This window comes from Cupressus sempervirens, chromosome 4 (genome assembly GCF_028749045.1).
Source record: "Cupressus sempervirens isolate cs-2001-9-10 chromosome 4, ASM2874904v1, whole genome shotgun sequence".
NCBI classification, from domain to species: domain Eukaryota; kingdom Viridiplantae; phylum Streptophyta; class Pinopsida; order Cupressales; family Cupressaceae; genus Cupressus; species Cupressus sempervirens.
The window spans coordinates 658,222,085-658,246,458 of record NC_143121.1 but is presented as its reverse complement, the minus strand read 5'-3'; the positions used below and the strand labels follow the sequence as shown (position 1 = coordinate 658,246,458).

At 32.0% G+C, this 24,374-nt stretch overlaps 1 protein-coding gene and 1 pseudogene across 1 annotated transcript; both read left to right on the top strand.

The window, feature by feature from the left end:
* Nucleotides 1-22,175: 22,175 nt before the first annotated feature.
* Nucleotides 22,176-23,775, top strand: LOC149562970 (cytochrome P450 71D10-like). The gene is made up of 3 exons (XM_089828046.1): nt 22,176-22,496; nt 23,399-23,590; nt 23,680-23,775. The coding sequence occupies exons 1-3, from the start codon at nt 22,176-22,178 to the stop codon at nt 23,773-23,775; spliced, it is 609 nt and encodes a 202-aa protein (XP_089684172.1).
* Nucleotides 23,776-23,808: 33 nt separating this feature from the next.
* Nucleotides 23,809-24,165, top strand: LOC149562969 (cytochrome P450 750A1 pseudogene; annotated as a pseudogene).
* The last annotated feature ends 209 nt before the right edge of the window (nt 24,166-24,374 follow it).

Here is a 24,374-nt window from a genome sequence, read left to right as displayed (position 1 = left end):
ATACATATATTCAAGTAGTTGAACCTTGGGAGACATTTCTAGATCCCTTGAGCTATAAATTGAATGATGATGTAGCAATTGGTTATATTGATTTGTTGCTTAATTCACATAGAGAAAAAGATGAATATAGATTTAGCACATATGATGAGATCATATAGCAAGCACATCAAGAAACCTTAGAGAAGGCATCACACAAGAAGGTTAAATCTATAATGAAGAAGGCACTACCAGAGGTTGGAATGATAAGAGTGAATCTAAGGCTATAAGACAAATAATGAAGCAAGGTATATTGAAAATACAACCTTTTTCGATATTAGTTGTTGAGACATCTTCATAGCAAAACATTTCGTATGCAATAGTGTCCAATGTTTAGTCTAGTCAAACAAAGAGAAAGTACACAAGATTAGTGGAATCAGTGTCTACAAAGACAAATAGAGTCAAATAGTTGGCCACGGGACAAGGAAAGAGATAGAAAACATTGTTTATAATTGAATCTAGTGATGAAGAAGATGAGGAACAAGAAACCAAGCAAGAAGGAAAGGTTACCCCACATAAGCAAGAAACAGGCAAAGCTCACCAATCTTGGAAGCCATAGATAGAAAAGATCAAAACAACAATTGCAAATGAAGGTAACTTTGTTCAAATGAAAAATTTCTATGATTTGTACAACAATTTTGAGAAAGATCGGATAGATATATACACTATGAGATATATTGTATCAAATAATCTAAAAGTGAAGGACCTAGAGAGCATTATATACTAGAAAATCTATGAGAGACTTATTGAGAAGAAGGCTCTTGCAAGGGAAGAAGACCTTGAACTTTGGAAGTCTATGCTTAGAACCATTCGCAAGATTGATGGTGAAGATAAAATTAAAAGACTATTGAATATCATTGCTCCATATTTGAGGAATAAACTGAGACCATTTCTATTTATGATTGGAGAAAAGTATAAGTTAACAAGTTTGATTGTGGCAGAAATCAGTTAAATGTTGACAGAAACAACATCTCCTCTAGCTCCTAGAACCTTGGAAGTGTTAGTAAGTGGTCACACCATGTAGATTGATCAAACCAATCTTACTATTAACATTGATGATACCATTCCATTAGGTGGTTCTGAACCAAATGAACCAAACATCGAGGATATTGAGGATAAGTTGAGATAGATTGAGGAAGAAAAGAGGCTACTAGAAGAAGAAAACAAGAAAACAAAGGAAGTCAAGGAAAAATTGCTTGAGGAAGATAAGAAAAGAAAATAAGAGGAAGAAAAGAGAAAAATTGCAAAAGAAGAGAAGAAAAAGAAAACCTAGGAAGAAGAGAAAAAGAGATTGGAAGAGAAAAGAGAAAGTGACGAAAAAGAAACGAAAGAAGAAGAAGAGAAAAGAAAAAATGAAGCAGTAGAGAAATAGAGGGAGGCTGAGACTAAACCATCTAGTTCATCCACTCTTCTCTCTCTTGCTAGTTTAGCTATTGATGATGATGATCAAATAGGTCTAATCTCATCCTTATATAAACTTATACAGAAGAATAAAATAGTGAAAAGCTTACAGAGAATATTAGTGGAAGTGACATACAAAATGCACAATACATTGGTAGTTCAGCACATTAAAATAGATCCCAAACAAAGAGCACAAGCTATGCTCTTTGTTTACTCTAACCTGGAAAATTGGTTTGTGGTCTTAGACGACCTAGAAGCAATTTGTAAAAAAAAAAAAAAAAAAAAATTATGCAAAGTACATTTTGCGATAAGATGTAGAGCTATTATGTAAATATGAATAGAAAATTCTAAACAGTGAACTCTTGTAAAAGTGATATATGCGACGTTTTATATGAGCTATTTGGTGATTCAAGATCGAGCTAAAGATTAGAGACCAGTCAAGAGAGAAAGATAATAGTAAACTAACTTTTTGAGCAATGAGCTCTTCTTGTAGTTGAATTGCATGTTTGATTAGTGGGCTCTTCTTGCATACATTGTACCACAACTCCTAACAAGGTTGGAATCTCCTAATAGGGATTCAAAGTCTCCTAACACAGACTTCTTATACTAAATTTTCTCATTGATTCCTTATAGGGGCCATCCTTTAACAATGAACTTATATACCAGTATATCATCTAGTGGGTATCATCCCCACTGGGGTTTTCCCTTGGCTAATGTGTCCTTAGTTAACAAAATATGATTTTATGAGTTATCTTTGTGCATTGTTACTGTTACTATTCAGGTAAAAGCACAAACCTGTGTCACCTTTTATAAAGGAGAAGTGATATCAGAATTTAAAGTCTTCAACTTTAACGAAATAAAAGTGGCATTTGTGCTTGGAATTTGAAGATGATGTAAACTAATGAAATGTGTAAAATTGGATGAAGTTTATGTCTATAATTTTTTTTTTTTAAATTGAGTGAAAATTTTATTTATTTTTGAATTTTTAAAGTGTATTTTAAAATTTTTTTTAAATACTAAAAATATAGAGTTTTTTTCCCGTCAAACAAATATATGCAAATCTTCATATTTTGGTTTGATTTTGGAATATGTTAGAGTAAACATGCATACTTGGTGCACCGAAAAAGAAAAAATGAAATTCGGCTAATATTTTTGAAGTTATAACTGGTCAAAGTCAAAGTTATCAGAAATAGACATTTTTTTCTCCCATCAAACATTTTCCATCAAATCTACATTTTTTTTTTTTAAAATTACATATTCTTGAAGAAGACTCTCTCCTCTAGTGCACCATTAAAAAAAAATAAAAATTTAACATGATTTACTATTTTTTTCTTATTTTTGAATAGCCATTTTCCTGAATCTTAAGATACCTACTTGTAATATTTTTAAATTATAACATATTATTCATAATCAAAACTTTAAAAAAATTATACAATCATAATCGTGACTCCAAGAACTACTAAAGTATATTTTTAGTTTTAAAAAATACTTCAATTTAGTAGGTCAAATTGGCCTTCAAAGTGAGATGTTTACAGAAGTTCTGATTTTTGCTTGTTTGGCTGCCACATAGACAGTTACGTCCAGAACTGTTTCAGTCGTAACTATTTCGGTTGGAACAATTACGGCTGAAACCCCTAGTCGGCTTGAGAAACCGCTAGCAGTTAGTGTGACTTTTTGATATATAAAAATATTGTTTTCTCTTTTTTAAATAATTAAATATACAGGGACAACGAAAATTGAAAGAAGATTTGCAAAAAACAATTAATTTTGAAGCAATTTTCAACAACTGTTTTGCGGATTTAATCAATATTGCAAAGGATCGAATAATTTGAAGGTGCTTTTTTTCTCTTCTAATTATTTATATTTTTATGTATTATATATTGAACCATTAGCTGATATTTAGTGAAATCTTATTTTTTTAATTTTTTTTTCTATAGGTTGAATTATTCAATGGGTAGTAAAAGGAAAAGATGATGGAAATATGATAGAAAAAGAGATGACAAAATGAAAGGCCATACAAAACATGCTCAAAACCAACCTACTTAAATTTCTGAACATGATGAGATTCATGAAGAAAATGAAAGTAATGAAGAGGAAGAAATTGGCAGTTCTATTGATAGAGACAAATTAGAAAGCATAAAAAATTTGATGGATTTGGATGAAGAACTACTTTTTAACCAAATTCCATCTAAAGATATGATAAATGATAACACTATCAAAAAGCATTGTCAGAACATGTGGGATGAATATTTCAAGGATAAAAGTATATTTGGACAGGCACAATTATTTGTCAAGTTATTTAGGAGAAGAGATGTGAGACCTGTCTTAGAGTTGTTGGGTGTTGATAACAGGAAAAGCCATGCTCATAATATTAATAAAACAATAGTTGAAAATTTGCAAAATGCTTATAAAAAAATTGATAACACAACTCGAGGAGGTGATTTGAGTAATGCACGTAGAGCATTGATGACTACTATATCTAGTAGAAAATTGACACAATGAAAACAGGTACATGCAATTTCTAATGTACTACATATATCTAGAAGAACTGTCCAGAGATACATCAAGAGGAGAAATATGCTAGATGATAACATTGAGAATAATTGGGTGACTATTTGTAGAGTTCCTCGAAAAGACAGGATTTCTAAAGAAGTAAAAAGACAAGTTATTGAATTTTGGACCACACATTCTCGTGTTTCTTCCAACAGGCATGATACTATACAAATTAAAGATCAAGAAACAGGGGCCAAAATTGAACATCCAAAACATTTCATAGATATAACTCAAAGTGAACTTTTTGAAGCATTCAAACAAGAATTTTCAAATGTCAAAATATGTCAAAGAATGTTTGAGAGTTTACGTCCTTCCTTTGTATACATAAATAAGATGCGAGAAACTTGTTGTTGTAGAAATCATGTTGAATTTGGTCTACACTTGCAATCATTTAAAAAAGTTATGGCAATACTTGATCCTAATTTGGTCATCCCTAGCAGTACAACACAATTTGTGAGGTCCATATTATGTGATAAATTAGAAGATTTAGATGAATTCAAAGTGAAATGCATCAAAAATCAGTGTGAAGTTTGTGCAGATTTACACAAATTTTCTCAAATTATGCAAGTTGAGAATATTAATGAATCCACACCAGTTTCATGGATGAGATATGAATATGAGACATACCAAAATAATAGAGGGGATGAATCCAGAAAAATCGTATTGAAGGAGAGTGAATTGCATTATGATGAGTTCATGGCCAAATTCCATCCATTGATATATCCACATATCCAACATTGTCATGGTGCATGATGGCAAGCTAAATAGTTTTGTGATTCCAAAAATTGTTTTCCACCTGGTTGTATACTTTCAATTGTAGATTTTTCTGAGAATTATACATTTGCACCTCATACAGAGCTCTAAAGCCAATATTATCATTCTGAACAAGTTGTAATATTTGTGCAAGTGACCTATAGACATGCACAATTTCAGGTGGATCAGATAGAAAGATTGGATGAAAATGAACGCATCATCATCAAAGAGGTTCATTTCTATATTAGCGATGATAAAGTTCATGACATGAGTTATGTGGCTCATTGTTTTGCAATGTTCTCTGAAGATCTCAGAAATCATGGAATAAATGTTTCAGAGCACTGGATTTGGTCTGATGGATGTGCAGGTTAGTATACATGAAATAATTACACAGTTATTTAACTTTATTTTAACTTGTATTTATTTGGACATGTCTATTTCTATTTAATATATGTACTTGGATAATTGTAGATACTTATCATGTTTCACGTTCACAGGACAATTCAAATCTGCAAAAGCATTTAATTGGTTAGCAATGCAACATGCTAGAACCAATGTTAAGTTTTTATGGAATTTCTTTGAAAGTGGACATGGAAAAGGGGAGCATGATGGAGCAGAAGCATGTATAAAACGTGCACTTCGACAACATGAACTTGCAGATAAATATATGCATTTTTTAAATGTACATGTTTAATACTCTAATAGCATATATTTTAAATTTTATATATACATGCATATTTTATGTACATACAGGGAATAGGATAGAGAGTGCAAATCAAATTGTTGAATGGTGCAAAGTTCATTTTGCTACTCGAGATACTGAATACAATAAGCGTTACTTTTGGGAGGTGAAAGGTGAACTAAGTTATATTTATTTTTAATGTCTTTTTCAAATCAAGTTGAGTTTTTAATTAAATATTTATTTTGAAATATGACAATTAGTTTTTGTATTTGTAACAGATATAGATCGATCTAATCTTTACAATTATCAAACGATTCCTAGAATTAGAAGTTTACATCAAGTGATGACTATAGGAAACCATAAACCTCCAGTACTTAAAGTAAGAGAGAAAACATGTTTTTGTGATGATTGCATTAAGGACAATGTAGTGAGTGCATGTGAAAATATTGAGAATGGATATGTTTCACATTGGGATTTGAAGGAGATAGTTAGAAAACCTCCTTTTGAAGATGTTGACATTGACATTGACATTCATGATCCTGTATATTCAGCTGATTATGAGCGCATTTCTGATTTAGTTGTGGCAGGTTTGTGTGCATATATACATATATATAAATTAATATACATGTATATTTTTTTTAAAATTAATTTATATTTCTCTTTTTATATACATGCAGGAGATATTTTTGCAGTTCAAGCCTTACTAGATAATGCAAAAAATGTGGACTATTATCTTTTAAGATGCACAAAAGCAAAACACAAGTTGCTAGAAGGAACTATAGATCTAATGAACAGTCATATCCAATTGGATCAATTGTTATTGAAGGAACATATTATCAACAAACAAGGGTAATTGGTAGTGGTATTGAATTTATTGAATACAAGCCTGGAGAAAAGGTTTTACACTATAGCAACCATGTTATAGCAACCAAATTACAATTTGAAGCAGTACAAAGAAAAGGACGTCGTGGAAATCAAAAGTGGAAATTGCCTATTGAAGAACATGAAAAACTTCTAGAGATAATAAAAAGTAGAGAGGATCCTAAGAATACATTGTTTGTGGAGCTCTAGTTTACCTATGTACTTATTGTGGAGCTCTAGTTGAGTTATGCTTGTATAGCTCTTATACTTTCATATTTAATATTGATAGGATATTTGTTTTATATAAATTTTTGTACATTGGATCATTTATCTTGCATATGCAAAATTAGACATGTATTGTTATTTTTATTTAAATTCGACATGGATATCTCATTTAAGACTAGGTCTCTTAGGACCTCCCCTTAAGGCAACGTTTTTAGTATTTGTATGTATTTGTATGTACATATAATCTTTATATGTTCTTATATGATACATTCTTTATGTTTGTATATAATCGTTATGTTAAGATTACATGTATATGTTAAATGAACTATGTTATATATAATTACATGTACATTATATTTTATTAATTAAATGCTATTAATTATAGTTAATTAAGAATGTATGTCATTAAATATAGTTAATTAAGTTATTAAATAGAGTTAATTATTAAGACATTAAATATAATTAGATTAAATATAGTTAATTAAGGCATGTCATTAAATAGAGTTAATTAAGTCATTAAATAGAGTTAATTATTAAGACATTAAATATAGTTAGTTATAGTTAATTAGGTTAAATATAGTTAATTATAGTTAATTAAGACATGTCATTAAATAGAGTAACTAATTAAGTCATTAAATAGAGTTAATTAGTAAGATATTAAATATAATTAGATTAAATATAGTTAGTTATAGTTAATTAGGCTAAATATAGTTAATTATAGTTAATTAAAGCATGTCATTAAATAGAGTTAATTAAGTCATTAAATAGACTTAATTATTAAGACATTAAATATAATTAGATTTAATATAGTTAATTATAGTTAATTAAGGCATGTCATTAAATATAGTTAATACATGATCTACATTAAATATAATTAGACTAAATATATAGTTAATTATACAGTTAATTAAGACATGTCATTAAATATATGTTATATTGTTATGTACATTGACCATTAAAATTATATAGTTAATTACACTTAGATTAAGGCATTAAGATGAATAACTATGCATATGTATACATGTAAACTTGAATATTGAAAATATGAATAACATATAGAAACATGTGCATAACACATACATAAGTTACATAAAAGATGAAGACATCAAAAGATCAATAAAATAGACATCTACATTAAAAGATCAATAACATACATGTGCATATATTTGGAGAATATAATGTACCCATATTAAATGTATAAAAATAGATCATGTAGATCAAATGTCTAGAAATAACATATATAAAACATCAAAATCTCCATATAAGCATGTATCTCGAAATAACATATAAAACATCATTTAGTGTCCATGATATAAACACGTATCTAGAAATAACATATAAAACATCAAAGTGTCCATATAAACCATGTATCTGAAAATAACATATAAGGCATCAAAGTGTCTGGATATAAAATGTATGCATATGGAAATAACATATAAAACATCAAACTGTCCATATAAATATGTATCTAGGCATAACATGTGTGTAGTAAAATAAAAGGCCACATATGATCTAATCAGCTACACCCCCCGTCCTGATCCTGGGTCTTGTCCCCAAAAGGGTCTATCAGCTGCATCTAAACCCTGTGTCAAATGATAACAAGTGAGCCATTTAATTATGTGTATAGACAAATTATATCAAGATCTACATGTATATAAATCAAATATATATATATAAATTGTAACATACCTGGAACTCATGACGTGTAGGATCTGTCGACACTGTCTACAGATCAGCAAAATGTAACATACTATCAGTCAAACCCTATAACACATACACAAACACACACATATAAATTAATTTAAACATATAGACATATTATTTACTATAATAAAAATAAATCCAAACATATAGAGATATTTACTGTAGCATTATGTAATGCTCTGCCGATCTGACTGATATCTGAATCATGTAATGAAAAAATAGTATCAGCATCCAAGTCAATAGTGCGGCCCTAATCTGAAAGCATGGAAGTAAATAGACTAGGCTGTATGGTGCCACTAAGATCCTGAGTAGGGGGGGGGGGGGTGCTATAGGGTCCTGAGTAGCTGGGGTTGGTGCTGTAGCCTGGGCCTGTGTAGCAGTAGGAGTAGTAGAAGGTGCAGGAATGTCCTCCTGCCTCTGTGAATCCTCTAGGACTGTTGTACGTGACAAAATATGTCTAATCTGAGAGCTCATGTCATGAAGTGGAATCCATGAGAGTGTAGATAATTCTCCATATGCACCTAAAAGATCAGATGCTAAATATGATGCCAAATGATGCAATGCATCCACCTCTAAGACTGCAGAAATGTCTACAAGAGAAGGTATGTCTGCAACTCCATAATCATCATCAACAGGTGTGCTAGATGATGTAGCTATGGGAGCGGTACCTCGAGACTATAGCATATATCAACTACATCAATCAGAAGAAATCTCGTGTAACTGTGTGGCAATGGTGGCGATGATCGAAAAAATTTGTGTCCTAATTGTGTCATCAGGAACACTCTCACCTGCAGTAGCCATTTGTGGACCTCTTGGCATAACCAAAAGGTTTGGACCCACCATTTCCCGTTTGTTAATGGGTGCAGGAGTGTCCGCAGGTCTAAATCTATTAGAAAGTCTCCCCTGACCCTGCCCAACATGCTGTGGATAATCTATATCGTCAACATCATAGTGTAAATGAAATTTTGCAAACAATTGTTTGCAGAAATATAGGGGGAACTCATCCTTCTGTGGCCATCTATGATGAGTAGCCAACCAACGAGGATACATCAATGGTGCAACGAGTGGATCAGTACACTTCGTCACAAAGTAGCCTCTGACTCTGCGACGATGTGCATAAGATGGAAACATGGTTTTCACCATGCTGGTGGAAACCTTAGTATCAATTTGTGTGTACTTCACAGTGCCAGTGACACTGTGAGATAAAGAAGAATAAAATGTCTCAATGCTCATATCATCAAAAGGGTTGTATGATTCAACTGTCTGAATCATATGAAATAACTCCTCTTGCATCACTATAACCTTCTCCCTATTAGGGAGGGTGGTAGAAGAGGAAAGCAAGCTATCCAAAACCTGCATAGCACGAGATAATCTCGCCACTGTATCTCTAAATAACTGCTGTCTATCATGGGTGGAGGTTGCTCTACGTGCTGTACCAGACTCAGCACTCTAATCCCCACCACGAACACTAGCATCCCCTGAGGATGCAGGAGCATGATCCCCAGAACCGGATGCCATAGTGTATATATGAAAATGAATATGAGAATATGAATGTGAAGCTAGAATTTGAGTGATAAATATCTAGAGATCTGCACATGCATATATATACAAATATAAACATACAAGTCTATTTAAATTAAAATAATTAAAAGTTAAATTTAATTTGAAACACATGTACATATAAATACACAACATTAAATGTATGGTGCTAAATGAACAATCATGTAACATACATATGTATTTTAAAACAAATTATCTTAGAGACCATATCTAATGTACATTGTAACGTGCTCATGCAAATGTGAAAAATAAATATTCATACATGTACATGTATATGCAATAAAAATAAAATAAAATTTCTTGATTAAATGATAACTAAGTGCACACATGTACATACATGCAATAAAAAAATATAATTCTTGACTAAAATCTAAATTTTGATGTAAATGCTTTGATGATTATGGGGAGTGTAGATGAGAGTTAGGACATAGGGATAGAAAAATTTGTTACTAGATAAGTAAATGAGTTTAGTTAGCAAATTTTAATTTACAATTTAGAACTCATGACTTAATTTACTAGTTTGAATTAGAGTTAAGAATGTTAATAAAGTAAATGGGATATAGTTTTATTAAGGTTGATAGTAAGGTCAGTCTATTATGTGCTAGTTTAAACATATGAATACCTATTACAACCTATAATAGACGTAATGACCTAGTAGGAGTCCCTAGGTCCCCTTAACATATATATGGATAAAAATGCCTAGATATGTATCATGAGGTCCTATTACGACTCCTATGTCCCCTTAAGACACACATGTATGGATAACGTATTGAAAAATCTAGTTGACATAAGTGATCAAGTAATGTGTTGTTTGGTAATGTAAGACTCATTATTACCTGACAATACCTATTATGTGCTAGTAAACATATGAATACCTATTACAACCTATAACAGATGTAATGACCTAGTAGGAGTCCCTAGGTCCCCTTAACATATATATGGATAAAAATACCTAAAAATGTATCATGAGGTCGTTATGTGTCATATGGTAATGTAAGAATCATCATTACCTAATAAGACCTATTATATCCTAATAATACATATTAAGATTTATTATCTAACATATAAAAAATTGTATGACCTGTTATGACTCCTATGTCCCCTTAAGACACACATGTATGGATAACGTATTGAAAAATGCAGTTGACATAAGTGATCAAGTAATGTGTTGTTTGGTAATGTAAGACTCATTATTACCTGACAATACCTATTATGTGCTAGTAAACATATGAATACCTATTACAACCTATAACAGATGTAATGACCTAGTAGGATCCCCTAGGTCCCCTTAACATATATATGGATAAAAATACCTAGAAATGTATCATGAGCTCGTTATGTGTCATATGGTAATGTAAGAATCATCATTACCTAATAAGACCTATTATATCCTAATAATACATATTAAGATTTATTAGAACCTATAAAAAATAGTATGATCTATTACAACTCCTATGTCCCCTTAAGACACACATGTATGGATAACGTATTGAAAAACACAGTTGACATAAGTGATCAAGTAATGTGTTTTTTGGTAATGTAAGACTCATTAGTACCTAACAATACCTATTATGTGCTAGTAAAAATATGAATACCTATTACAACCTATAACAGATGTAATGACCTAGTAGGAGTCCCTAGGTCCCCTTAACATATATATGGATAAAAATATCTAAAAATGTATCATGAGGTCGTTATGTGTCATTTGGTAATGTAAGAATCATCATTACCTAATAAGACCTATTATATCCTAATAATACATATTAAGATTTATTAGAACCTATAAAAAATAGTATGACCTATTATGACTCCTATGTCCCCTTAAGACACACATGTATGGATAAGGTATTGAAAAATGCAGTTGACATAAGTGATCAAGTAATGTGTTGTTTGGTAATGTAAGACTTATTATTACCTAAAAATACCTATTATATGCTAGTAAACATATGAATGTACCTATTACAACCTATAACAGATGTAATGACCTAGTAGGAATCCCTAGGTACCCTTAACATATATATGGATAAAAATACCTAAAAATGTATCATGAGGTCGTTATGTGTCATATGGTAATGTAAGAATCATCATTACCTAATAAGACCTATTATATCCTAATAATACATATTAAGATTTATTATCTAACCTATAAAAAATAGTATGACCTATTACGACTCATATGTCCCCTTAAGACACACATGTATGGATAACGTATTGAAAAACATAGTTGACATAAGTGATCAAGTAATGTGTTGTTTGGTAATGTAAGACTCATTATTACCTGACAATACCTATTATGTGCTAGTAAACATATGAATACCTATTACAACCTATAACAGACGTAATGACCTAGTAGGAGTCCCTAGGTCCCCTTAACATATATATGGATAAAAATACCTAGAAATGTATCATGAGATTGTTATGTGTCATTTGTTAATGTAAGAATCATTATTACCTAACAATAACTAGTTGTTCAAATGAACATCATCAATATCTAAGTGTGGTTCATTCGGTTAGTAGAGGGCCTATTTTATGGTTAGAATGTGGTATGGGTTATGATTGCAGTTAATATAAGGTTATGTTAGAAGGTATATTTTTGTATATTTTAATCTAATATTTTTTTATATTTTAACCTAATGTTGTTTTATATTTTAACCTAATGTTTTTCTACACTTTTAACTAATGTTTTTCTATATTTTACCCTAATATTTTTCCTAATATTTTTCTCCACTTTTAATTAATGTTTTTCTACGTTTTTATCTCATGTTTAACTACATTTTTGCTAACAAATTAATTTAAATACCATTCTTAAATAATCTAAAATAATTTAAATAATTTAAACATATTAAAAAATAAATAATTTAAAGCATTCCACTCACAAAATACGTAAAAAACAACTATTTTAAGTATGATTAACATCTACTAATCAAAAAATACTTTTAAAAACTATTAAAAAATAGGGAGGGAAATACCACCAACCAGTTACGGCCAAAACCCTTAACCCGCTCTCCAAACATTCAGAAACCGCAACAGTAGCAATGATAGCCGCTAGAGGTTTGCGCCGAGTTTTATTCCGTGTCGGGGTTTCAGCTATAACCCTTTCGGCCGAACTCATTTCAGCTGAAACGGTACACACAATGTAGGCGCGCAAAACTGCCAGGTGTGTACGACTAGATCCGTTACGGCCGAAATCCTTACGGTGGAAAGTGTTCTGGTCGAAACGGTACAAGATATCACAAAAGGTGACACAGGTTTGTGCTTTTACCCATTCAACATTACTTTATTGCTTTGTTATGCCCCCCTAGTAATCCCTATTTGTAACAAGTATATTATCACTTGTTTGTTTACATCGATTCGGAAATGCAACAACCAAATTTACACTTTTGTTTGGCCAGAAATACAAAATCGGAAGATGCAGACATGAGTAGCTACTATTAAATAATGTTTACTTATTTGTAGCAATCATATTAGGAAAGGGTGTGTATAATACAATGATTGACTGAAATTTTTTAAAAGAAATAGTTATTACATTTAAAAGCAATAGTTATTACATTGGTACGGTCATACTCTATTTAGAATATTACCAAAATAGTATAATTTAACAACTTGATGAATGATTTTTATTATGATGTATTCATATTTTTATAAATATATAATATCAGTCGGAAGTTGTCTATTCAAAAATGTATTTTTATTATTTATTTTCAATACAGGGAACCCAATGTAGCATTCCAAATGACACTTCTATTTGGCCAGAAATAAAAAGGGGAAGATGTCCATTTGAAGGGACCATTTGAGGAGCTAGTATTAGATTATACATATTTATGTATTGCAATATCAAATTTGGAATGGACATTTTTAAATTTGGAAGATGGTCGTGGATCATTGGCAGCATCTAATGGATCTTGTCGTTGTGTGATGGATGAAATGAGAATACATTAAATGTACAACATATTCATAGTAGTTTTGAAGTCTTTATTTTTATTTTTATTTTATATCAGTCAAAGAAAATGAGATAGAAAGTAGAAATTTTGTATAAATTTGAAAAGTAGAAATCATTTCCTACATCTCTACATGCACCAAACATATCAAGCAATGGTGCTTATGTTCCATCAGTGCCCATGTTAAGTGTTCTTATAATTTTCCTATGGGTTTTGTTTAGATTTAGTGTCACAAAGAAAAAGAAAAATGACTTTCAAAGTGCCCCCTGCACCATTCCATGGCCTATCATTGGAAATGTGAACCAACTAACAAAGCTTCCCCATCGTGATCTTCATGAACTTGGTAAGAAATATGGACCCATTATGATGCTCAAATTGAGTTCTTTTTCTACAGTTGTGGTTTTTCCTTCTACCATGGCCAAGGAATTCTTGAAAACCCACAATATTGCTTTTGCCAGCCAAGCACCAATAGCCATGGGGCAATACCCTGGATATAATTTCAAGCATGTGGGTTTCTCTCCATCCAGGCCCTTTTGGAGACACTGAAGGCAAAGATATCCAAATAAATAGAAATAAAACTTATTTCATTGCCTTTAATGCCTTACAAAATGCATTACATAAGGCCTCTATTTATAGAGGTTTCAAAACTTTCTTGAATACAAAATGCATTTTACACATGTTATAATATATTAAATATGGAATTAAATATGGGCTGCTGGCTGGAGCAGTTGAGACAACTCACTGTCTCCTATTTAATATGGATGGTGTTGGAGTGTGGGCTAGATGGTGGATGGTCAAGGCAGACTTCCAATAGGCTAGGTTGTTGTAGAAATTAATAGCTCCAACACTTCCCCTTAATTTATGCCATTAACAAATTTTGCATCAATAATACCCAATTTCTCTCAGAAATATTCAAATTTATTCTTTTGTAATGCGTCAGTGAAAATATCTACCAATTGATCTTCAAATTTACAGAACTCAAGATAGATTTCTCCATTGTTGACCAATTCTTTGATGAAGTGATACCTTGTATCAATATGTTTGCTCCTCTAATGAAATACTTGATTCTTAGATTATGCTCTTGCTGATTTGTTATCACAAAGAATTGGTGTTGGTTCCTCCTAATGATGGTGAAGATCGAACAAAATTTGATGCATTCATACTGCTTGACATGTTGTGGAAATGGCAGCTACATATTCTGCTTCAACTAATGAAATAGTCACTATAGGTTGCTTCTTTGATGCCCATGACACGGCTCCTCATCTAAGGTGAAAGATATATCCAAAAGCGCTCTTCCTATCATCAATGCTACCTACAAAATCACTATCAGTATAACCAATCAAACAAAAAAATTTAGCTTTAGAATATAGGATTCCATATGCCATTGTTCCTATAATATATCTCAATATCCTTTTTTGAACTTGCTAGTGAGAATTTTGTGGTGACTCCATGAACCTTGAGATCAAACTAACACCATACATGATGTTTGGCCTTGTAGTTGTCATATACATTAAAGTTCCAACAAGTATTTTAAACATAGTTGGATCAACATTTGAGCCCTTCTCTTCCTTGCTAAGTTTTGTTCCTATTGCAACTAGAGTTGATGCTGGATTTCAATTCATCATTTTAAATTTCTTCAAAACATCCTTTGTATACTTGGATTGACAAATGAAGATACCTTTGTCACATTGAATAACTTCAATACCTAAGAAATATCTCATCAACCCCAAATCTGTCATTTCAAATTCTTTCATCATTTCTGACTTGAACTTGTCTATTGATAGATTTCCAGTGAATATCAAGTCATCAACATACAAAGCTACAATCAAAATCTGACCTTCCTTATTAGTCTTAACATATAACATGCGCTCATTGTTACTTCTATTGAATTGATTACTTATCATGTATGAATCAATCCTCTTATACCAAGCCCTAGGAGCTTGTTTCAAACTATTAATGTTTTATAGTTTCATCAGATAAATCTTAAAGGTTAAATTTAAATATCATAGAAATTAAAGATTATATATTCTTATAATGTAAATTGATAAATTTCATATATATATTACTAACTTGATTTATATTCTTATTATAATGTGTAAGCAATAATTTATTGCTATAGACATATTTCCTTTTGGTTAATGGTTAATCCAATTGGGAGTCATGAGCCTGATTGGACATATCTCTATATAGAGTCATGTCCCATCGGGTTGTGACTCTCCTTTTAATAGTTTTTCTTCATACTTATAAATAGTGCAATTATTTGTCATTAGAAAAATAGAAAGAAAAAAAAAGTGAATATAATTATGATAGAGAAGACTTATATTTGTGCATGCAGTAGGTACTGATATTTTGTAGACATCATTACACTCAGTCTACATTAAAGTGGATGATATCGAGTACAGATCAGTGTATGTAGAGAATTAGAGATATGATAGAATTCATTACATGCACTTTGTAAACACTAGTCATTCTAGTGCTGTCAATTCCACCTTGTTTCATTTTATTAAAGTGCCCACCACCTATTGTGTGATATCATTCAGAAGCATTATTCATGTGCAAGTATTAGCATATACTAAGAAATTAGAATATACCAAGGGAATATTATAAGTAAATTAAATATATAATTCATTATAAAATTACTCATATCAATCACATCTAATCCTCATTCATCAACATGGTATCAGAGCAAGTTTAAAGGCAAGATGCATTCAGATTATTGAAGATTCTCATTATTTATCTAATCTCCTTATCGCAAGATGGTACTTGTCATGAGACTCGAAGATAGACTTGAAGGTGCTTCTGATTTTGAAGCATGGAAACTACGAATTATGTTAGCTATGAAAAAGCATGATCTATTACCTATTCTAAGTTCTCCTAAATCAAAAAAAAGTCAACGATAATGACCAATGGGAAAATAACAACATAAGAGCCATGGAATTATTGGTAGATGGAGTGAGAAATCATTTACTACCTATTATCACCAAGCTAGACTCTGCTTATGATATGATGAAATCTCTAGAAGATATGTTTGAAATCAACAACACCTATCATCATCTTACTCTGAAAAATCAACTTTCTAATATAAAAATGAATAGAGGAGAAAATATTACCTCTTACCTTATGAGAGTAACTGACCTAAGAAATCAACTTCTGGAAATTGGTCACATTTATGATAGCAAGGAGTTAATTTTGGTAACATTCAATGGACTCCCTGCCTCATGGGAAAATTTCAAACAGCAAATATGTGCTTGTTCCAAACTTCCTAAATTTGATCATCTAAAAGCCGATTGCATTCAAGAAGAATGTAATTTAATATCCAGAGGGATTATTGATGAATCCAAGAATGAAGGTTTTCAAGCTTTCACCACTAAATTAAAAGGAAAAAAAGGGAAAATATTCTCGCAAGAGACAAAGGGACTACTCTAAAGTACAATGTTTTAGATGTGACAAATATGGACACACTACAACTATATGTCCTGACCAAATTAAACATCAAGAATCTTTTGCTGAAGTTAGTAACCCTAATTTGAATTTAGAAACTTCTCCTTTCTAAATAAGTTATTGTGATAATGGTTTAAGATGGAGTTCATTTATCATTCATTGTTAAGATCAAACTTCTTTATTTTTGAAATTTGTGTACATCACAAAGAAGTGACGACTTCTTAATGATAGACACTTGAAATTGTAGAAGTTATTGAAAGGTGACAATCTTTCAATAGCTTAAATTCTATTTTATACAAGTTATTTTGCATGGTGGATTAAGTTCCTTAAATAGACCATGGCCTCCTATTGAAATCGACATCTAATGATGTTGAAATTAGATTTTAATAGAAGTTTCTTTGCATGGTGGATTAAGTTCCTTAAATAGACCATGGCCTTCTATTGTGATTAACATATTATGACATTTAATAAGATCACAATAGAATTTTGTTTTTGCATGGTGGATTAAATTCCTTAAATAGACCATGGCCTTCTATTGTTACGAACATCTAATAATGTTTATCGTAAATCACAATAGAAGTAAATTTTACGGTGAACTAAGTTCCCAAATAGACTATGTTTCAAACATCTATTAAGTTAGATATTTCTTTTGTTGAAATTATTTATCCTTCCTAACTAAGAGGGAGTGTTAATGTTTTATAGTTTCATCAGATAAATCTTAAAGGTTATATTTAAATATCATAGACATTAAAGATTATATATTCTTATAATGTAAACTGATAAATTTCATATATATAACTTGATTTATATCCTTATTATAATGTGTAAGCAATAATTTATTGCTATAGACATATTTCCTTTTGGTTAATGGTTAATCCAATTGGGAGTCATGAGCCCAATTGGACATATCTCTATATAGAGTCACGTCCCATTGGGTTGTGACTCTCCTTTTAATAGCTCTTCTTCATACATATAAATAGTGCAATTATTTGTCATTAGAAAAATAGCAAGAAAAAAAAAGTGAATACAATTACGACAGAGAAGACTTATATTTGTGCATGTGGGAGGAACTGATATTCTGTAGACATCATTACACTCAGTCTACATTAAAGTGGATGATATCGAGTATAGATAAGTGTATGTAGCGAATTAGAGATACGATAGAATTCATTACATGCACTTTGTAAACACTGGTCATTCTAGTGCTGTCAACTCCACCTTATTTCATTTTATTAAAGTGCCCACCGCCTATTGTGTGATATCATTCAGAAGCATTATCCATGTGCAAGTATTAGTATATACTAAGAAATTAGAATATACAAAGGGAATATTATAAGTAAATTAAATATATAATTCATTACAAAATTATTTATATCAATTACATCTGAAGCGATCCTCATTCATCAACACAAACCATAAAGTGCCTTGTTTAGTTTATATACCTTGTTTTCATGCCCACTAACCTCATAACTAGGTGGTTGTTTAGCATATACCTCTTCATTAAGAAAACCATTCAAAAAAGTTTATTTTACATCCATTTGATACATTTTCCAATCATTTTGTGTTGCTATTGCTAAAATAGTTTGAACTATGTCAAGTCTAGCGACTGGAGCAAATGTTTCATTATAATCAATTCCATATTGTTGTGAAAAAACTTTAGCAACTAGCCTTGCCTTATGCCTAACAATTTCACCTTTTGCATCAAATTTAGTTTTGTAGACCCATTTGACTCCTATACATTCTTTTCCTTTATGTAAATCCATTAATTCCAATGTGTTATTTCTTTCAGTAGAGTCAATTTCTTCATCCATTGCCTTGATCCATTTATCTTCTTTAATTGCTTCATCAAAATACAATGGATCACAAGAAAATAAAGCAAAATTTGAGTAAATGTCTGCATTCTCTTCTTGATCATATATCTCTTTTAAGCTTCTTGTCTTCTTACCTTTGTAACTTGGTGTTGGGAATGTAGAATCGAATTTATCACTAACATTTGAACTTGGAGGTGAGGCTCCTTGCACAAAGTTCCTTGGTGGAGTATTGGGTGCTGATTGAGTCCCTTGTTCCTTAAATTAATCATCACATTGTAATATTGGTGCTCCTTTTGTGACTTGTTTGTTATGATTTTCATGCCATGAATCTTCTTCTTCAAATTTAACATCCCTTCTAATGATCAATTTCTTTGAAACAAGGTTATACAATCTATAAACCTTTGATTCTTCACTATAACCAATAAAGATGCAGTTTTCACTTTTATCATCCAATTTCTTCCTCAATTTAGATGGCACTAATGAATAAGAAACACATCCAAAAACTCTAAAATGGGATATATTATGTTTCTTACCACTCCATGCTTCTTGTGGAATTGTGTTCTTAACACTCTTTGTAGGACTCCTGTTCAAGATGTATACAACACATACTACAATTTCTGCCCAAAACTCATTGGATACATTTTTGGCCTTCAACATACTCGTTTCCATTTCCATTATGGTTATTTTCTTCCTCTCTACTACACCATTTTTTTGTGGTGTGTACCTTGTGGTAAACTGCTTCTTAATTCCATAAAATCTGCAAAATTTTAGAAACTCATTAGAACTGAATTCACCACCTCTATCAGATTGCAATACTTTGATGTAGAAACCACTTTGTTTTTCAACCAAAGTTTTAAAGTCCTTGAACTTTTCAAAAGCTTCACTCTTTTGTTTGAGAAAGTATATCCAAGTCTTCCTAGTAAAATCATCAATAAATGTTAGTAAATATATACTTCCTCCTAAAGATGGAGTTTTCATAGGTCCACATCTATCAGTGTGAACTAATTCCAATGGTGCTCTTGCTCTATATGAACCTCCTACTAGAAATCTTTCTCTATGTTGTTTTGCCAAAATACAACATTCACATGAACTTGGTGGTTTCAATATCTGAGGCAATCGTTTCACCATATTCTTCTTTTGTAACAAGCTCAAAGCATCAAAATGAAGATGACCATACCTCAAATGCCATAGCCATGACTGATCTAATTATATTGTCTTAAAACTAACTTCTTTTCCTCCTTGAATGCAATGAATCTGGAGGGGGAACATTCAATTTTGTGTCATGTTGACCCTTTCAATTAACTTGCCACTGGGATTTCTATCCAAGATTGTGCAAACATCATTATCAAAAGAAACTTTGTAACCCTTTTGTACTAGTTGACCAACACTCATGAGATTGTGTTTTAATCTGGGCACAAAATACACATCAGAAATATATCTTTTTCCTGCATTTTTTGTCAAGATATTTATAACACTTTTTTCCCATTATAGAGACTTTACTTTCATTTCCTAGCTTTACTTCAGATTTTACAGAATCATCCAAGCTAGCAAACAAATCTTTATTTCCAGTCACATGGTTACTACATCCACTATCTAGGAACCATATATCACTAGAACTTTCTTGAGCAACATTACAAGTTATAAATAAACTTCCTGAATTGTTATCAGATACATCTCAGTAATTAGCACCATTCTTTTCAATATCCTCTTGTTTCTTTTTATATTCACTTGCAATATGACCAAATCTCTTACAATAATGACATTGAATTCAAGATTTATCAAACCTTGATGATGGGTGTTGGAATGAACTTTTTCTGCATCCTCTGTTCAAACTTTGAATGGATTGATTTGTTCTTTCTTCTTGATTTGGACTGTCATGCCCATCTATGCTTCTACCTCTTCCTCTTCCTCTGTAGTTTGATCTTCCTCTTCCTCTGCCAAGAGATACTTGTGATCTAAAAGCATTCTCCAAAGAAGAATTGTTATTTATATTCATTCTTGATTCATGAGATAAAAGTGAACCCATCAACTCATTAATAGAGAGTATTGTCAAATCCTTAGATTCTTCAATGGCAACAACAATGGCATCAAATTTTCTAGGCAAACAACGAAGTATCTTTTCAACAACTTTTTGATCTGTCAAATCATCACCATATGATCTAATGTGATTAACCACATTCATTACTTGATTTAGAAATTGAACAACTAAGTCTAAATCCTTCATACACAAATTTTCAAAATCAACATTAAAGTTTGCAATTTAGCAATCTTAACTTTTGATGTCCCTTGATATGTTATTTCTAAAATATTGCATGCAATTTTGGACATTTTAGTTGCACATACCTTAGGGAAAATTGATTCATCTAAAGATTGTTGAATTAGAAACAATGCTTTAGCATCCTTTTTCTTGTTATCTTGCAATTTATCCTTTTCATCTTGTGTTAATGTATACTCATCTTGTGGTTCAATAAAACCCTTTTCCATAAGATCCCATATGCCTTGAGAACAAAATAATATTTTCATTTTTATAGCCCAAAATTCACAATTTTTACTAGAAAATATTAGAATATGTGGTTGAGCTATACTACTTCCTAAAGCCATATTAATACTCACAATTACAACTGCACCTTACAATTTTAAACTTTTCTTTACAAAGAAAATCCACCAAACAAGTCTAAGCCAATGAGATATAGTTTAAACAAACAACAATATAATACTTATTGTCCCCTTTTAACAATTTTTTTTCTCATTAGACTTCACTTCAAGAAATCAGCTCATACCTTCTTCAAATATTAATTGGCACCTTTTCTTCTCTCTATCTTCGTAGTCACTAATCTCCAACTTTAGAAACTGATGATCTGCAAGAAAGAAAACATTAGAAACTCCATTCACTACTACAACAATTATACATGTCAACAAATAATTCTTTTCCTCCTAGGCCCAGCTCTTCATGCTCTGATACCAATTTGAAGGCAAAGATATACAAATAAACAAAAGTAAAACTTATTTCATTTCCTTTACTGCCTTACAAAATGCATTACATAAGGCCTCTATTTATAGAGGTTTCAGAACTTTCTTGAATACAAAATATATTTTACACATGTTATAATATAGTAAATATGGAATTAAATATGGGCATCTAGCTGGAGTGGCTGAGACGGCTCACTGTCTCTTATTTAATATGGATGGTGCTAGAGTGTGGGCTGGATGATGGATGGTCAAGGTGGACTACCGACAGGCTGGGTGGTTGCAAAAATTAATACCTCCAATAGACATGTGAGAAAGCTATGCATAGTTGGATTACTGAATAGCAAAAAGATCGAGTCTTTCAGAGGTGTAAGAGATAGAGAAGCATGTCTCTTTGTTTGTTCAGAGTGGGAGATGTTTGGGCAGGGAAAGAGGTCCGTAAATCTCACAAATGTACTTTCATCATTTTCGTTAGCAAACGTTGGGAAAATCCTTTTTGGCAACAAATTATGTTTCCACGGTGGGACTAGTGAAGTTAAAGAGATAGTGAAGATGTTTGCAGAGGTTGGATCAATAATCATAGAAGTCAATATAGGAGATTTCATTCCATACTTGGATTGGATGGACTTGCAAGGTGTCAAGCTATGGGAATATTAAATGAAGTGTATGTTTGCCCCTTGAGTCAAATGCTCACCTACCACCTCTGACGTCCAGAACAGACAGAAACATAAATACGGTGGGTTAGATTTTTTGAAATTAGAAAAGAGGGGGGAAATTAAATGTGACAAAAAGAATGTTTATTCATTCATTTAGAGAGTTTTCAGCAGATCAGTAGTTGTAAGTTTTTTATTGTTAGATTTGTCCTGTTGAAGCAGTGATTGCTCCAGGCAGCATTGTATGTAGCCATTAGAGTTGCAGGTTTAAAGTTATTTAAAGCATTATCAGTTTAGGGTTATTTTAGGGTTTTTCTGGTTGAAGCCGAATGCTCCCAGATTTTGTAATGGTTTAATCAAGTTGAATAGTAAAGCAAGCAGGCACACTTGAATCCATTACTCTTCCCTTGAATGTTGCATTTGGCAAGTTTTTTGTTTTTTAAAGCTTAACGTATTGGCTCTCTAGTTTTAATGGTGAAAGCATTCACATTAGAATTTTTCTAAGTTATAATTTTTAACTTGAACAAAACCCTCGGCATCTTCTTTCTCAGTTGGAGCTAAGCTCACTCGGCATCCATTGGTGCCGAGCAATTTTTGTGTGCTGAGCTCTTCTTGTGCTGAGCCAACTCGGTACCTATTGCCTATCACTCGGCACCATCAAGTGCCGAGCAATCTATGACTCAGCACCTTCAAGTGCTGAGCAAAATTTGCACTCAACACCTTCATGTGCCGAGCAATTTTTAAGTATCCAGCAAAGACTTTAAGTTTAAGGTTGTGAGTTGTAATTTAAATTTATAATCTTTCTCATACAAGTGGCGCATGAGAAAGGTACATAACTCTTTCGACCAAGTTGTTAAAAAAGTGGTAGAGGAGCACCAACAGCGTAGGGAAAATAGCTTGCACAAGGAAGTACATGACGGAAGGAGCCTGATTGATGAGCTGTTGGAAATGGAGAGTCTTGATGGAAGGGCAATCACCGAGGAAAACATCAAAGCCATCATTTTTGTATGTATTCAGCTTTACAATCCACTAAACTGGTCGTATATTATATTTTATTTTCCTATTGATCTAACATAGCTGCGTTGTATTTTTAGGACATGCTTGTAGCCGGGATTGAATCGACTTCCATGACGTTAGGTTGGCTGATGAGTTTGCTGATCAAAAACCCTAGAGTGGCAAAGAAAATATAGGAGGAAATCAAATAGGTAGTGGGCTGAGAAAGGATGGTGAACAAGGATGATGTGGCAAACATGGAATATTTGCATTGTGTTGTAATGGAGACTCTGAGGTTGTACCCAAGTCTACCTTTGCTGCTTCCACATGAATCCACAGAAGATTGCAGAGTTGGGGGATATTTCATTCCTGCGAGAAGCAAGCTGATCGTCAATGCCTGGGCCATTGGAAGGGACCCATCGGTGTGGGAGGATCCTCATGAGTTTAGGCCAGAGAGGTTTATGGGGAGAGATGTGGATCTTCTAAGGGACAAGGAGTGGTTTGACATGTTGCCATTTGGGGCAAGAAGAAGAGGATGCCCGTGGTCCAACATGGCCATTGTGAGTATGAACCTTCTTTCGGCTTAGCTGTTTCACTGCTTTGAGTGGAGTGTGGAAGGGGATTTGGATATGACTGAAGGACCTAGACTGTCCATGTCCAGAAGTGCAGAACTTGTGGCTCTCCCTTGTTTGTGACTAAAAACCTGTCTTTAATTAGGAGTTTCATGGTCTTATTAACTCCCTCTAGGTAGTCTATATGACTAGTTTAGATAATAATTTCTCACTGCGTGTTATTT

Bases quoted from the DNA above. Each gene is read 5' to 3' on its own strand.
- LOC149562970 (XM_089828046.1), top strand. From the start codon at position 22,176: ATGGATGGTCAAGGTGGACTACCGACAGGCTGGGTGGTTGCAAAAATT. The intron at 22,497-23,398 runs GTTGGATCAATA...TTCTCATACAAG, and splicing joins TAGTGAAGATGTTTGCAGAG to TGGCGCATGAGAAAGGTACA. The intron at 23,591-23,679 runs GTATGTATTCAG...TTGTATTTTTAG, and splicing joins ACATCAAAGCCATCATTTTT to GACATGCTTGTAGCCGGGAT.